We start from the raw sequence: 17169 nt of genomic DNA on the forward strand, positions 1-17169 counted from the left end.
TAAGATTCCCTATAGACACACAACTGCTTAATGTGAGACCTACTGAAAAGTAAAAATCACCTCCCTAATCCCAACACCCATTTAATAAGGCTTCAATTCCTAAAAACCCGACATGATTTATTTTTAGATCCAGCTGTGTTAAGACCAGCCAGGTTAGTCCTGGAAGGTGATCCTGCTTCCAGGTATTGTAATTCACGTTATTAGCCCTTAAAAACACAAAACCATCTTGAGTAATTAATATCTTGATTTAATTAATCATATTTCATAGAAGCTCAAAGCACTCAAACATTTCCCCTTTACACGAATAAACAAAAGCCCTATAATTTACAATGTTCAGAACACTATATAAAAGAATTCCCATAAAAATTACATTAGGATCTTTTCCATCACCAGGGCAACTGCAGTAGTTTCCTCTGACTTGTACAGCCTCTGCCTGAATACATGTTCTTCTTTGTGATGATCTAAATTTAAATTAGGTAAGTACAAATCACAGCAAAAATTAAAGTTTTCATCTTTAATGACTTTGGAAATAACGTACATTTTCATGACACCAATGCTACAGTTTTTGGAGTCACAGTAAGATACACAGAATTACATCTGTAATTAACATGAATGCCAACATTTCAAGCAGTAATTTCTGTTACATGGCAAACAAAATCAAGAAAGCAACCATCAAACAAAAGAGACCCATAGCTTCAGACAAGGCAAATCCCAGGATAGCATATGAGAACAGCTGCTGTTTCAGCGAAGGGTTTCTAAAAGAGACAACACATATCATTGTTACTTTGAAATATTATTTGAATTTTAACATGGTTGGTAAATGTTAAAAAACCAGATTACTAGCGTGAGGATCTTTGTAAATTGGAAAGTACTGGAACAGTGTTTTGCCTAGTTCTCTTTTGGTTCTGCCTTTGACATTCCTTTCTCCTCATTCCTAATCATATGGGGAAAGGGAGGCACTGTCTCTCTATATCAATATAAGTGGTTAGTCTTCATCCATTTTGAGGGATTCTGACATTCTTCTTATCCCCGTGAAAGTATGTTCTATACTTTTTAAGATTTGTTAGTTTAAAAATAAGGTCTTAAGTGATAAAACGGAAGCTGATATTTTTAAAGCATGAGCTCTCTTAATTATATTCCCACTACAACTTAAAAATTAAAGAGTGCAGACTCTGAAGTCAAAGTGAGTTATAATTTATTTTCTGACACTGGCTTTGACTTTGGGCAAGCCGTATAACCTCTGTGTCTCTAGTCCTTCACAGGTAAACCAGTGTTTCTCCAAGGCGTGTTGGAAGCAGTGAGATAACTGCATGCAAAGACCTCAAAGTATAATGCAAGACACAGACAGGCACTTAATACAAAGTAGCTATGATGATTTCACTAGTTTCCTAAGTTTCCAATTATTTCAAGCATGTTTTTAAATTAGTTTATTCGGCAACAGGAATTACCTGGCGTAACCAATGATGAGGCTGCCGAAGACTGTGCCAATACCAGCACCAGAACCAGCCACTCCTACTGTTGCAGCACCTGCACCTATAAATTTGGCCGCAGTATCAATGTCTCTGCTGACTGCACTGGTCTGGAACTCCCTTTGGATTAACTGAGACACACCATTCTGGGCCCCATTAAATACCATAGAGCTCTAGAGAACAGGAAATAAAGGCAAAGGTCAAATCAGCAATCACAGTTATCTATTTTAATTACCGTACTGTCAAAATGATAACCACTTCTCTATTTTTGTAGCTGAGTTTGAATAGGTGGTGTGGCACAACAGAAAAATCTGGGGCTTAGAATAATTCCCATCTTGCAGAATAGGAACAGCAATATCACACTGCATAAAGTTTTTGAAAATTAAGAAACGGTGTACGTGCATATGCTTTTAATTTTGAATTAATTAATTTATTTTTGGCTGCATTGGGTCTTCATTGCTGCACATGGGCTTTCTCTAGTTGTGGCGAGCAGGGGCTACCCTTCGTTGCAGTGAGCAGGCTTCTCATTGCAGTGGCTTCTCTTGTTGCAGAGCACGGGCTCTAGGTGTGCAGGCTTCAGTAGTTGTGGCATGTGGGCTCAGTAGTTATGGCTCGCAGGCTCTAGAGCACAGGCTCAGTAGTTGTGGTGTACGGGCTAAGTTGCTCCACGGCATGTGGGATCTTCCTGGACCACGGCTCGAACCCATATCCCCTGCATTGGCAGGCAGATTCTTAACCACTGTGCCACCAGGGAAGCCCTGCATATGCTTTTTAATAGAGTAGGCTATTCAGTAACTGTTGCTATCATAATCTTAAATACAGGCAACTCAAAACCATATACTTAAGTATATATACTGACTATATTTCTTAGCCAATTCAGGTGTATAAGTTTTGGATACAGAAGTTTCTTTCATTGGCTCATTCTCTGCAAATTTTTTGGATGAAAGGGTGGAAAGGACCCTCTCAGACCACTCATTAATGAGGTTTTTCCCCTTCACTTTAATCGAAACCATAAGGCTTATTTGGTAGTGTTACTTAATTTCTATTATTACTACATTTACCTCTCCAGTCCTAGCCTCTGGTCGAGATAACACTGATGCAGAAATTGGTCTGTATGCAACTCTGGATCCAGCTCGGATCTGTTAATGAAAAAAGATTCCATGTATTAAGTAAAAATACAGATAAAACTTCAATGACCCTTCTTGCACCATGAATTCTAAAAAGGCAAACTGCAAAAATGAGTAAGAAAAATTATGACTTTCCTCTATTGATTCTTATCTTGTCTGTTTGGTCATTTTTCAAGGCACAAAGCAATTTTAATAAAATTGTTAATGCAATTTTAAAGCTTGCTTCATAATGTATTTGTGATATCCTGAACAAAACTTCTAAGAATTAGTTAAAAAGAATAAGTATTGCTTTTAAAATTTCAATTATTGTAGCGCCACAATTCAGATCAGAAAACCAGCAATAAACACCCCACATTCTTTGGTTAAGTTTAAGTGGATCAACAAGTAGGTACAACAGCACTATAAACAGCGTGTCATTTTAAACAGCCCATTAGTTAACATGAGCTCCCGCTATTTCTAAGATATTCTTATATGTCCATTAATCATAGAATTAAAAAGCAGCTTAAGCAATTCCACATCAGTGGAAGAACAATCGTTGAAATACTCTGACCATAAGGACACGTTCCAGTCCACCTTCTCCGCCCTTGAGTGTCCACTAAATTAAGGTCACAGAAAACCCCTTCAGAACCAAGACCTGATTCTCTTCACGTCATCAAAAGTGTCCAAAATGGTTTTGGAAATAACATCCCAGAAGCAGGAGGAGAGATTTTCGGGTCCTGCACCAGCCGCCTCCGCCCACACAGGGTGAGGAAAGTCCCTCCCTCTGCAGCAGCGAGACTGACCTACAGATCAGCAAGTGAGAGTGCAGCCGCAACGCTAGGCCTCAGGGTCCCCCTCCACCCTCCACTGCACCCCAACCCTCGCGAGGCCGCGATCCAACAGGGTGTCGGAGGAGGTGGGGTGGGGGGCCGCTCCGGAACGAGGGGCAAGGAGGGTTTGACCTACACCGAGCTGGGCCTGACAGCTAGGCCTCGGCGGCTCTCCACCCCGCGAGTGGAGGGGAGGAGCGGAATGAGAAGCCCCAGGAAGAGGAGGAAAGGGAGAAAAGGACACAGAGGTTATGGGGCTAGGGAGAGCTGTCCCGAGAGGGCGGTGTGTCCTGCCCCGAGGTGACCCGTTCAACAACGTGGACGCCCGGGCCAAGTGGTCGGGACCTCGAGCCCCCGGCCCAGCCTGGGCTACGCACCAGAGCTGGGGTGCAGGCGAGCTTGGCGCAGGCGAACATCTTGCACTCTTCGGGGCGGCGCGGCTGGAGGACTTGGGTGACAAGCGGCTAGGGCTCCTCTCCCGCTTCCTCTCTGCGGAGGCAAAGAGGCTTAAGGTCAAGTGCCCTCCGAGGGCCCGTCCTTCCACCCAGGTCCCGCGGGCTCCCGTGCACGCGGTCAGCTCGGGTCCCGTGCCAAGCGAGGCGACAGCAGAATGAATGGGTCCCTCCTGGGCGCGGCTCCACCTCGGCCAGGTCCGGCTCCCGCACCCTCCGCTTACCTTCCCAGGAGGTGGCAGCGGCCGAGTCAGCAGAGGTCGAAGGAATGGGGCTGGGTGCGCAGGCGCGGTCCGGCTCTTATCCGCGCCGCGGCACCCGGATGCAGAAGGCGGGGAATCGGGTACAGCTGGGAAGACGCTCAAGGTCACTGTGTAACAACTTTATTGGTAACCAGTCAGGAAAGGCAGCGACAACCGCCCGGAGACGGACTGAGGAGCAGAGGGTGGCGGAGAGACAAAAAGAAGAATTAAGACCAGCCCAGGCAGAGAGAACCGAACAAGTTGTTTCGCCTTTGATCTAGGCTGGTCGGAGGATAGTGGGACTTTGTCTTTCAGTTGATGAGATTTGGCCTTTTATCAGTTTCTAGGTCCCTTTCATAGAGGAGCTCCCTTCCTGGTCATTCTCCTCTGTGAAATGGGACTCAGTGTGGGGAAACGGTTCATTCTCTGCTTGGCAGAAGCAATTAGGGTTCCCAGCAAAGTGAAAATACATTTCTTTAAAGGAATCTGGAAAAGGTTCCAGAGTCTGGAATAATCTTTTGGGTGAAAGTGGGCCTGACCTACTGGGACAAAGGAATAAGCAAATGAATAGATCTAAGAGCTTAGTGACTTGGGCACAAAATTGCCTCTTGGTAAAGTGAGGCAGGTCGGTTTTTCAATCCCAGACCCATGGTTGGGAGAATTAAGGGATTGTAAATGTTTTTTCATGTAGGGCCAGGGACTAAAGAAAGTCTGAGTTTTTTCAAAACTGACCCAACTTTAACACTTGTTTTTGGTAACTTTGGACTTCAGATGAATACAGAAATGTCTCAGAAAAATGGCTCTTTCTGGACTTCTGTTAAGTCCTTGAATTCTGTAAATCTGACTTAATAGTTCTAACAAGTGGCTATCAGAGGTGATACAAGTCAACATAAAAGAATAAATATCTAGTGTGCCCAGATGATGGGATGGCTGGGGACTGAAATCCTACCCACTTGGTCTAGAGCCCTGGTACAACATGGACCCAGAGGATCACTTCTTCTTCTAGTTGGCACAAAGGTGCAGTATCATCTAGCAGTAATCCTGGGGAGGAGCCCTCAGAACTAAAATTTGAAGAGTGAATAAGACTTTGTCACTGATCTAACTTCACAGACAAATGCTTCAAAATCACACACGAGCTAATCATTTTAGTTTCAATCTCTTTTTTAAAATTAATTTTTATTTTTGGCTGTGTCAGGTCTTAGTTGCAGCACGCGGGATCTTCGTTGCAGCACGCAGGCTTCTCTCCAGTTGCAGCACGCTGGCTCTCTAGTTGAGGCATGTGGGCTTAGTTGCCCTGTGGCATGTGGGATCTTCCCGGACCAGGGATTAAACCCATATCCCCTGCATTGGAAGGCGGATTCTTAACCACTGGACCACCAGGGAAGTCCCCAGTTTCAATCTTTAGCCCATAAAATAGAGATAATGCATACGTGCAGTTCAAAGAGAAATTATTAGTATATTTTCTCAAGTACTCAGTTCTTGCCTGAAGTATGTGGTAAGATGTCCTGTGATGCTTAAAGTAGAATAAACAATAATGCTCTGTATTAGTCAGAGTTCTCCAGAGAAACAGAACCAGCTGGAAGAAAAACTGACCTCCCTCAGTAGGATCCTACAGGTTCTGCTTCTGTGGAGAACCCTGAGTAGTACAGAGCACTATTGTTTATAGAGAGAGAGAGAGACAGACAGACTGACACGATAACCATGAGGAATGGGCTTATGTGGTTATAGAAGCTGAGAAGTCCCATGAGCTGATGTTCCAAGCTGGAGACTCAGGAAAGCTGGTGGTATAATTCAATTGGGATCTGAAGGCCTGAGAACCAAGGAGGCCAATGATATAAATCCCAGTCTGAGAAGATAAGATGGAATGTCCCATACCAAAGCCAGACAAAGATGTCACAAAAAAGGAAAACTTACAGGCCAATATCACTAATGAACATAGATGCAAAAATCCTCAACAAAATACTAGCAAACAGAATCCAAGAGCACCTTAAAAGGATCATACACCATGATTAAGTGGGGTTTATCCCAGGAATGCAAGGATTCTTCAATATATGCAAGTCAATCAATGTGATACACCATATTAACAAATTGAAGAATAAAAACCATATGATCATCTCAATAGATGCAGAAATAGCTTTCGACAAAATTCAACACCAATTTATGATAAAAACTCTCCAGAAAGTGGGCATAGAGGGAACCTACCTCAACATAATAAAGGCAATATACGACAAACCCACAGCAAACATCATCCTCAATGGTGAAAAACTGAAAGCATTTCCTCTAAGATCAGGAACAAGACAAGGATGTCCACTCTCACCACTATTATTCAACATAGTTTTGGAAGTCCTAGCCACAGCAATCAGAGAAGAAAAAGAAATAAAAGGAATACAAATTGGAAAAGAAGAAGTAAAGCTGTCACTGTTTGCAGATGACATGATACTATACGTAGAGAATCCTAAAGTTGCTACCAGAAAACTACTAGAGCTAGTCAATGAATTTGGTAAAGTAGCAGGATACAAAATTAATGCACAGAAATCTCTTGCATTCCTATACACTAATGATGAAAAATCTGAAAGAGAAATTAAGGAAACATTCCCATTTACCACTGCAACAAAAAGAATAAAATATCTAGGAATAAACCTAGATAAGGAGACAAAAGGACCTATATGCAGAAAACTGTAAGACACTGATGAAAGAAATTAAAGACGACACAAACAGATGGAGAGATACACCATGTTCTTGGATTGGAAGAATCAACATTGTGAAAATGACTATACTACCCAAAGCAATCTACAGATTCAATGCAATCCCTATCAAACTACCAATGGCATTTTTCACAGAACTAGAACAAAAAATTTCACAATTTGTATGGAAACACAAAAGACCATGAATAGCCAAAGCAATCTTGAGAAAGAAAAACAAAGCTGGAGGAATCAGGCTCCCAGACTTCAGACTATATTACAAAGCTACAGTAATCAAGACAGTATGGTACTGGCACAAAAACAGAAATATAGATCAATGGCACAGGATAGAAAGCCTAGAGATAAACCATAGGAACTATAGGAATAGCTACTACCTTTGGCTGAGTAAGAGTGAATAGTAACGAAAAACTTAGAAATTTAGAGGAGAGGACATGGCTGTCACAGGAACTTGAAGTTCACTTGTGGTGAAGAAACTTGCTGAAGGCACGGGCCACAAGTGAACCATGAGGATTGCCGAGGTGAACACAACCAGGCCTCTGCTGCAAGCCAATCCACCTGAAGAAGAAAGGAAAGTCCTTCCTCCTCTTCTGGCCTCACAGTGTCTTTCCAGTGCCCTCTATTGGCCAAGCCTAACATTTTGCCAGTTGTCATAGCAGAAATGCCTATTAATAGGGGCCAGTTGTAGAACAGAAACAAGGCATAGAAAGATGGATTTCTAGTGGAGAAGTCATAAATTACTAACTAGCACAGATGGTAAGATTCTCAAGGGCAGGGATTAGGTCTAATTTGTATTTATGTCTTCCACAGCACCTAATGTAGAGTATTAAACATAGTAGTCACTCAGTAAAGTTTGCTCAGTAATAAATAGGGTACTTAGTATATTCGAAGTAATTTGCAGAAACTTTATTATTCTTCTCTTTTAACTAAAATTTTAGGATGTTGGGAAAAATTGGAATGACCTCTAGAATTTCTTTTTCTTGCTCATACTGCAAAATTCAAACTTAGAGAACTTGAGGAACATATTTTTGCTTTGTGGCATGAATTTGTTCAAACAAACATTTTTTCTGTGCCTAAGAAGGATTCTGTGTGTATATTCTCATATGCCTAAAGAATTCATTAAAAAACAAAACAATAAAGCCCTTTATTGACCTGTTCTATGATACAATAGAATATTGGCAGGAATGGGACATCAGCTGAAGCATAATAGGCCCTGGGCTAGGTTGTGAGGTAGGCAAGGTCTGTCTGTGGTCAACCTTTCACTTCTTTTCTCAATGCCTTTGGTCCATCCTTCGGCAACTTACTCTCTCTGCCAGCACCTTGTACCTTCTTGGTGTCTCCTGGCTATGTTAGGCTCTCCATGGTGGCACCTACTGAAGCCATCTCTTTCCAGGTAGTGTCCAGCTTATGAACTCTTATCCATGTAAAATCTAACTTATTGCTTGCTTCAGCAGTGCATATACCAAAATTATAATGATACAGAGAAGACTAACATGGCACCTGTGCAAGGATGACACTCAAATTTATCACGTATTCCATGTTTTAATAATTTGCTACCATTTCCCTCACAGGTGGGGAGGGATGTGAATGCATCTAAGAAAGGGAGAGAATTACAAATGCATTTCCTGTGTTTAAAAAATAGAAGGTTCATCGATGGTTACCTATGGTGGAAGGAATAGATTAGAGAGAACAAGAATAGAAGCTAAACCTCTTTGAATATGCTTTGCTTTCTGGATTTGAATTTGGAACCATGCAAACCATTTATAGAAGTAAAAAAAATTTAAATCCCTACAAATTGAAAGTAAATGAAACAACTGAATTTAACTGTATCTAGTCGGTAACATAACCACACATTTACTTTTGGTAAGTACAAAGAGTCTACAAATGGATAAAAAGACACGCAACTCCTAGATCATCTACTTTATGCACGCCAGCCTCTTTGTTATTCCTGCAACTTGCCAACCATATTCCCCTGACAGAACTGCACTTTTCATTCCTTTAGTTTGGAACACCTTATGTTTATGGTTTAATCTCCACTTCATTCAAGTCTTTGCTCAAGTCACTTCTTAAGAGAGGCCTTCCTGGATCCCTTACCTAACCTTATATTTCTCCATAGCAGTTATTGCTACCTGGCATTATTTACTGCTTGTTTGTTTGTAGCTCACATTAGACTCTAAGTCTATGAGGACAGGGACTTTGTTTCGTTTATTGCTGTATCCACATAGCCTAGAACTTGCTTGGCCCACTAATAGGTACTCAGTACATCTTTGAGCAATGAGGTTGGAAGGAACTATTAAATTTTCTTCACATACCTCTGTATTATTTGATATGTTACCATAAGCATTACTTTAAAATGTAAAAAACCAATATGTTAGGAAAGTTTTAATACTTCATAATAATTGATAAATGTATTATATTATCCCTTCTATGGCACTTGTATTAATGAAACCAAAGGGAAGCATTATTAAATGTTGAATTTCAGTTTTTGGTGATGGGCTTCGGTATACTTTTATATTCAAACTCTAACCTCTCCATGGTAAGGCTATTCCTGTTTTAAAGCGTCACGTGGGTGTGGGTGTGGGTGTGTATACCTTCTTATCTATATGTTGGCTGGAGTTTCCTGTATGTGATAGGAAAGTATATTGTCAGTTTCAGCTGTGTGTGTGTGTGTGTATAATTTTTTTTTTTCTGGCTGTGCTGCGCGGCATGTGGGATCTTAGTTACCTGATCAGGGATTGAACCCGGGCCCACAGCAGTGGAAGCACTGAGTCCTACCCATTGGACCACCAGGGAATTCCCTCAGCTATATTTTAAGACAACCAAATGCAAATGTAAGTCCTTATTCTCCTTCGAGAAATTAAATCCATTCATAATCAATGGACCCAGATACTGAACTTACTGTTAAGAGATAAGAGATTTCACAACACTAACAAAATGATTGAGAGGACTTTTGCTTATCAATTTTTTTGCTACTCTAGCCTCAGTGAGGTCTTTAAGGGTCATATTTCTAGTCCTAGTGCTATGTGATAAATGAAGGTCTTACATCAATTTAGGGAATTACAGGGTTTCCATATGGTACAAGTGCCCCATGCTGAGTAATGCTTTGTTTTCTTTCCACCTTTGGATTATCGTGGCTCTGTGTAAGAATAATATGGTTACATGGCACGAGTCACTCTCCTTGGCCACCTCTTACATCACTGATTTTAGTCAGTTATTCCATTACTTTAGTCAGTTATTCCAGTTTGTTCAGACAAAGAGTCTCAGACTTTTCCTTACCAATCTCACATATCTAAGAATTTCTGATCTATGGGCTTTACTACCAAGGTTAGTTTCCTATGTCATGTCCCCAAGCCAGGGAACTTGGCTTAAAGTAGTGAGGGCTCTGTATTAATTTTAAGGGAAGCATTGTTTTCAGAGGCAAAATATCAAGGAGACACATTTCACAAAATGGGGTCTATAAACCTTAAGGTTCATTTAAACCTCAAGGATTAAGTTACAGTGCTTGCTGAAATTGCCTTTCTTGATTTGAACTAGAGGAGAGCATAAGCAAAATGTGTATGTTTTAAATATAGCAACTTGTATTTTAACTTGAAGTGGAAAACATGGCCAGAAAAACACCAGTGGTCAATAGCTATAGGAAAAGCAAAGTTCATAGTAGATAAAATCTTTAATTTAGAGGGTCCTATTCCCTCATTGTGATGAGAACATTCCAGTTTGGAAAGTCACACGTGGAACTTCTTTTATCTGGTCATATTTTTTGCTCAGTCTTATACAGTATTATGGGGCTGGTCAATCATTCAGGAGAATGGCCATATATTCATGGTAGACACAGGTTATTGAACTGCAGATTCTACCAGTTGCTCCAGGTTGTTCCTTGGTGAGATTCCATCTGCCTTTCTTGACCATTTAAGGGAGTTCTCTCAGCTTGTTCTACCAGAGAACTCCTACCAGCTGAGGAATACAAGCAGACCCCCCTATAGGAGTACAGCCTTAAAGGATCAGGGAAACTTTTCAAAAGGCCCTGTTCTATTTTATGTTAAAAAAATCCTGCAATGTTTATATGATACTCTATTGTAGAAATTGAGATAATTTAAAATGCTTTAAATTACCAATTAAATTACTTAATTCTCCCCTTTATTATTCTTCAGTGAAACTGATGTACCAGGAGATAGGTCGTGCTAGGAAAGCATGGTTTTGCTCACTTCTTACACAACCATTGCCTACTTCAAGATTGCAAGGACCTCAGCTTTAGGAGGAAGGATTTATTGTCAGACCTTCCTCTTTCTGGTCTGCTCAACCCATGGCCTGTGGCCATGGGTACATTAACAGAGGGTACACTAATACACAACAATATGGTATGTATTATATACCAGGTAGATAGTCCACCTTTCTGAAAACTAAACTGGCAAATTGTATATAATCCTTTTATTAAGATCCTAACAATTTTAATTTCTCAAGAGTTAACTTTAATCAGACCCTTCCACTACACTGTTTCCAAACTATCTTTCAACCTCTTGGCAAAATATCTTAGTGTTTCTTACACTACATCCTACGTCTGATCAGCATCAGTTAACCTCATCTGATCAACAGCACGACAGCATGTTGAGAGCTCTGGGGAATGAACTGGAAGGGAGGGACCAGGTATAAGGAGTTCAGGTTAAACTCAGGGTCTGAAGTGGTAACTTCTTCCCCCATACAAAGGCTGTGACTTTTTCAGATAAATTTGGAGGGTGCTTTTGGTAGGCAGAATGCCCTTCCCCAAAGATGTCCATGTCCTAAACCCCAGAATCTGTGAATATGTTACCTTAGATGGTGAAAGGGACTTTGCAGATGTGGTTAGGTTAAGGGTTTTGACATGAAGAGATTATCCTGGATTATCTGGGTAGGCACAATGTAATCACAAGGGTCCTTATAAGTGAAACAGGGAGGCTGGATAGTCAGAGAAGGAGATATGACCCTAGAAGCAGAGTCAGAGTGATACAGCATGAGAAAGACTCTGGCTGTTACTGGCTTTGAGGAAATGGAAGAAGGCCACCAGCCAAGGGATTCAGGCAGCCTCCAAAATCTGGAAAGGCAAGGTAATGGATTCTCTCCCAGAGCTTCCAGAAGGAATGCAGCCCTGCCAATACCTTGATTTTAGGCCAGTGAGACCCATTTCAAAATTCTGTCCTCCAAAACAGTAAAATAATAAATTTGTGTTTGTTTTTTCTTAAGGTACCCAGTTTGTGGTAATTTGTTACAGCAGCAGTAGAAAACTAATACAGAGGTCAAATTGTGGTGATTCCAGGCATGGGTCAAATCAAGGAGATGGGATGGGGCCTTGACTTTGGAATCCAGGCAACCAAGGTGCCCAGTGTTATGTGGCATGGGCCATTCATTATGGATCTTAGTTTAGTACAAGGCCTGGGAGATGAGTAGCAGGGGTGTGCTCTGACAGAAGAGGACATGATCTCCAAGAGCATAGTAGGTATACTAGCCAGCTTACTGGAGGACAGAAAAAAAGCCAGGTACCCAAGAAACTGGACAGAAGTATATCAAAAGAGAAGACTGATATCTCTAGGCAGGCAGATATAGGAAGCTGGTATATAACAGTGCTGCTGAAATGCTCTTGAGCATAAAGCAACAAAATATACTTTCTGAACCACAGTGACTTCTAGAAGACTAGAAATAGCTTTCCAGGTTGGCCTCCAAGTTGCTCTTAGGGTTAGAAAACCTGCAGCAAGAGTGCAGCTACAGGAGAATCACTAATGATAGGCTGTTGGCCAGAAAGGGAATAGAGGGAGGGTCAGGAAACGTGGGCCAGTGTCAATTCAATGATGAGTCAGGGTCATTGATAGCTTATTGAACAGTAAAAGTCACAGGCTTCCTAATTCATACTTTTTGACTATTCAGAGGTCTGATCTAGGTGGCACTATGAACTAAGTCTAGACACATTCCTTCCTTTCTTCTTTTCCCCCACTGAGACTACCCTATTTAGGCCAATACCTCACTAGTACTACTCTACTTTTTTTTTTTTTTTTTTTTTTGGCTGTACGGCTTAAGGGATCTCAGTTCCTCAACCAGGGACTGAACCCAGGCCACAGCAGTGGAAGCGCCGAATCCTAACCACTAGACCACCAGGGAACTCCCATATTACTCTTACTTAGTCTACTTGTCTTCATTTTTGGTCCTTCAGATTCATACGTTATTCATTCATTCATTCAACAAGCATTTTATTTATTATGTATAATTGTGAGACTCCTTTCCATAGATATTTTCTTTGCTGAGAATTCTAGAATAAAATATATAGTAATGAATGTAAAGTTAAAAGCTTTCATTTTTTTCTGGAACCCTGCTACTCAGTCTGCTATTAAAATCCTCTGGTCTGGCCAAACAACCATCCTCCAAACAGCCATTGCATAAGAGCCTCTTTGTAACTGGCTGCTTTGCTTTGGCAAAGCTCACAGGGACCCCTTCAGTTACCTCTTACATATGTCAACAAAACATATGCTATGCAAATACAAGTGAAGGTTAAAACAAAATAAATAGGGGGCAGGCTGGGTGGAATGTTAAGAATTAGGACCAAGTTTTCTTAACTGTCTCTATTTGCTATTGTTGCTCCAAGATTATCTGGACAAACAGCATTTCCCCTGAGATCTGCTAATTCCTTGCCACATTACAGTTCTCCTGCCTTGGAGTTCTGATTTAATTTGGACCTCTAGCGTACCAGAATATAGACCCTTGGCTTACACATCCCATGCTTTGACATCTAACCAATTTTCTCTTAAAAACAAAAAGAAAAAAAACCCCACCAAAACTATCCTTCTAAAATTATATAATATATGACTACAGGCTTGTAAAAATCTAAACAGTATAAAAGTATAGACAATAAAAACTATAGCTCTTATATATCCTCCTCCCCAATATTGTTTTCCTTCTCAAAGTAATCATTATTAACCACATAGTGTATACCTTTCTAAATCTTTCACTGTATTTTTACATAGTAGTATACAAATTTATGAATATAGTTTTACATTTTCTTAAATAAAAATGTGTATCTTCTTTTCAATGAATAGTGCTGGGAAAACTGGATATATATGTGCAAAATAGTGGGACCCTTACCTTATGCCAAATACAAAAATTAATTCAAAATGGATCAAACACCTAAGTGTAAGATCTAAAACTATAAAACTCTTAGGAGAAAACATAGGAGAAAATCTTCATGACAAAGGATTTGATGATGATTTCTTAGATATGACACCAAAAGCACAGGCAACAAAACAAGAAATAGATTAACTAGACTTCATCAGCATTAAAAATTGTATGCATCGAAGGACACCGTCAAGAGAGTGGAAGACACACGCACAGAATGGGAGAAAATATTACAAATCATATATCTGATAAGGGATTAATATTCAGACTATGTAAAGAACTTCTACAACTAAACAACAACCCCCCCCAAACAACCCAATCCAAAAATGAAAAAGGAATTCAATAGACATTTCTCCAAATAAGATATACAAATGGGCAATAAGCACATAAAAACATGTACAACATCACTAGTCATTAGGGAAATGGAAATCAAAACCACAAAATACCACTTCATACCTATTAGAATGACTATTATCCAAAAAATGGAAAAAATTGTTGGTGAGGATGTAAGGAAATTGGAATCCTGGTGCACCAATAGTTGGAATGTAAAATGGGATAGCTGCTGTTGAAAACAATGTGATGGCTCTTCAAAAAGTTAAATACAGAATTACCATATGATCCAACAATTCCACTTCTAGGTATATATACTCAAAACAATTGAAAGCGGGGACTCAAAGAGATACTTTCACACCAGTGTTCATAGAAGCATTATTCACAATAGCCAAAAGATGGAACCAACATATATGTCCATCAACAAATGAATGGATGAGCAAAGTGTGGTATATACATACAATGGAATATTACTCAGCCTTAAAAATAATGAATATTATTTTAATACATGCTACAACAAAATACACACTACAATGAAATTAGAACTTCTCTAACACCATATACAGAAGTAAACTCAAAACGGATTAAAGACCTAAATGTAAGATCAGATACTATAAAACTCCTAGAGGAAAACATAGGCAGAACACTCTTTGACATAAATTGCTTCAATAGTTTTTTTTGTCCCGTTTCCTAGATAATGGGAACAAAAGCAAAAATAAACAAATGGGACCTAGTTAAACTTAAAAGCTCTTGCACAGCAAAGGAAACCATAAACAAAATGAAAAGACAACCCACAGAATGAGAGAAAATATTTGCAAATGATGCAACTGACAAGGGATTAATTTCCAAAATACACAAACAGCTTATATAGCTCAATATCAAAAAAAAAAACCCCAATAAAAAAACGGGCAGAACACCTGAATAGACATTTCTCCAAAGAAGACATACAGGTGGCCAACAGGCACATGAAAAGATGCTCAACATTGCTTAATTATTAAAGAAATGCAGTTCAAAACTGCAATGAAGTATCACCTCACACTGGTCAAAATGGCCATAATCAAAAAGGCTATAAATAATAAATGCTGGAGAGGGTGTGGAGAAAAGGGAACCCTCCTACATTGTTGGTGGGAATGTAAATTGGTGCAGCCACTATGGAAAACAGTATGAAGGTTCCTTAAAAAACCAACACTAGCATTACCATATGATCCAGCAATCCCACTCCTGGGCAGATATCTGGAGAAAACTCTAATTTGAAAATATACATGCACCCCAATATTCATAGCATCACTATTTACAATATCCAAGACATGGAAGCAACCTAAGTGTCCATCAACAGATGAATGGATAAAGAAGATGTGGTACACACACACACACACACACACACACACACACTAGAATATTACTCAGCCATAGAAAAGAATGAAATAGTGCCATTTGCAGTAACATGGATGGACCTAGTGATTATCATACTAGTGAACTAAGTCAGACACAGAAAAGCAAATATCATATGATATCACTTACATGTGGAATTAAGTCAGACAGAGAAAGGCAAATATAGTATCACTTAAATGTGGAATCCAAAAAACGATACAAATGAACTTATTTACAAAACAGAAGCAGGGGGCTCCCCTGGTGGTGCAGTGGTTAAGAATCCGCCTGCCAATGCAGGGGATATGGGTTCAAGCCCTTGTCCGGGAAGATCCCACATGCTGCGGAGCAACTAAGCCTGAGCGCCACAACTACTGAGCCTGCGCTCTAGAGCCTGCAAACCACAACTACTGAACCCACGTGCCACAACTACTGAAGCCCGCGCACCTAGAGCCCGTGCTCTGCAACAAGAGAAGCCAACGCAATGAGAAGCCTGCGCACTGCAAAGAAGAGTAGCCCCCGCTCACCTCAACTAGAGAAAGCCCGCGCGCAGTAACGAAGACCCAACAGAGCCAAAAATAAATAAATTAAAAAAAAAAAAAACCCAAAACAGAAGCAGACTCTTAGACATAGGAAACAAACTTATGATTACCAAAGGGGAAAGGGGGAGGGAGGGATAAATTGGGAATTTGGGATTAACAGATACACACTACTATCTATAAAATGGATAAACAATAAGGACCTATTGTATAGCATAGGAAACTATATTCAATATCTTGTAATAACCTATAATGGAAAAGAATCTGAAAAAGAATATATGTATATGTATATAAATAAAACTGAATCACTTTGAGGTACACCTGAAACACTGTAAATCAACTATACTCAATTCCAAAAAAAATAAGAAACAGGCTTTGGAAAAGTGAGTTTTTAATAAAACAAAAATTATGACAAAAATATTGTATCTCAGCAAAACATTTTTTTGATACATGCTACAACATGGATGAAATTTGAAAACATTAAAATAAGCCAGATGCAAAAGGATGAATATCATATGATTCCTCTTATATGATATACATAGAATAGACAAATTCATAGAGACAGAAAGTAGGACAGAGGATACCAGGACTGAAGGGAAGGGAAATAGAGAGTTATTGTTTAATGGGTACAGAGTTTCTCCTTAGGATGCTGAAAAAGTTCTGGAAATGGATAGTGGTGATTGTTGTACAAAATGTGAATTTACTTAATGCCATTGAACTGCACATTTTAAAATGAAATAATTTTTAATATAAATTTGTATACAAAATTTTATATTATGTACATTTTAACTAAATAAGCATAATATATAATGATAAATATAATAAAACAACCCCCCAAATTATACCTTGCTTTTTCAACAAATACCTGTTAGTATTATTTCAATTTCAGTAAACACACAGTTACCTCAATCTTTTAAAAATAGTGTTTAAAATTTTATAATGGAGGGACTTCCCTGGTGGTGCAGTGGTTAAGAATCCGCCTGCCAATGCAGGGGACATAGGT

The 17169-nt window shown here is 39.7% G+C and overlaps 1 protein-coding gene and 1 non-coding gene across 2 annotated transcripts; one reads left to right on the forward strand and one right to left on the reverse strand.

The window, feature by feature from the left end:
* Window positions 1–226: 226 nt before the first annotated feature.
* On the reverse strand, window positions 227–3900 carry ATP5MC3 (ATP synthase membrane subunit c locus 3). Its single transcript, XM_004267340.4, has 4 exons — window positions 3783–3900; window positions 2531–2608; window positions 1449–1642; window positions 227–755 (listed from the first exon to the last, which is right to left on the reverse strand). The coding sequence occupies exons 1-4, from the start codon at window positions 3819–3821 to the stop codon at window positions 641–643; spliced, it is 426 nt and encodes a 141-aa protein (XP_004267388.1). The 5' UTR covers window positions 3822–3900; the 3' UTR covers window positions 227–640.
* A 4338-nt stretch (window positions 3901–8238) lies between these two features.
* On the forward strand, window positions 8239–8343 carry LOC117200522 (U6 spliceosomal RNA). The gene has a single exon (XR_004482116.1). It is a non-coding gene; the product is annotated as a U6 spliceosomal RNA (small nuclear RNA).
* The last annotated feature ends 8826 nt before the right edge of the window (window positions 8344–17169 follow it).

This window comes from Orcinus orca, chromosome 7 (assembly GCF_937001465.1).
Source record: "Orcinus orca chromosome 7, mOrcOrc1.1, whole genome shotgun sequence".
Classification (NCBI taxonomy): Eukaryota; Metazoa; Chordata; class Mammalia; order Artiodactyla; family Delphinidae; genus Orcinus; species Orcinus orca.

Bases quoted from the DNA above. Each gene is read 5' to 3' on its own strand.
- ATP5MC3 (XM_004267340.4), bottom strand. From the start codon at position 3,821: ATGTTCGCCTGCGCCAAGCTCGCCTGCACCCCAGCTCTG. The intron at 2,609-3,782 runs GTGCGTAGCCCA...TTTCATTAACAG, and splicing joins TCGCCTGCACCCCAGCTCTG to ATCCGAGCTGGATCCAGAGT. The intron at 756-1,448 runs GTAATTCCTGTT...TGTCTCTTTTAG, and splicing joins CTCATCATTGGTTACGCCAG to AAACCCTTCGCTGAAACAGC.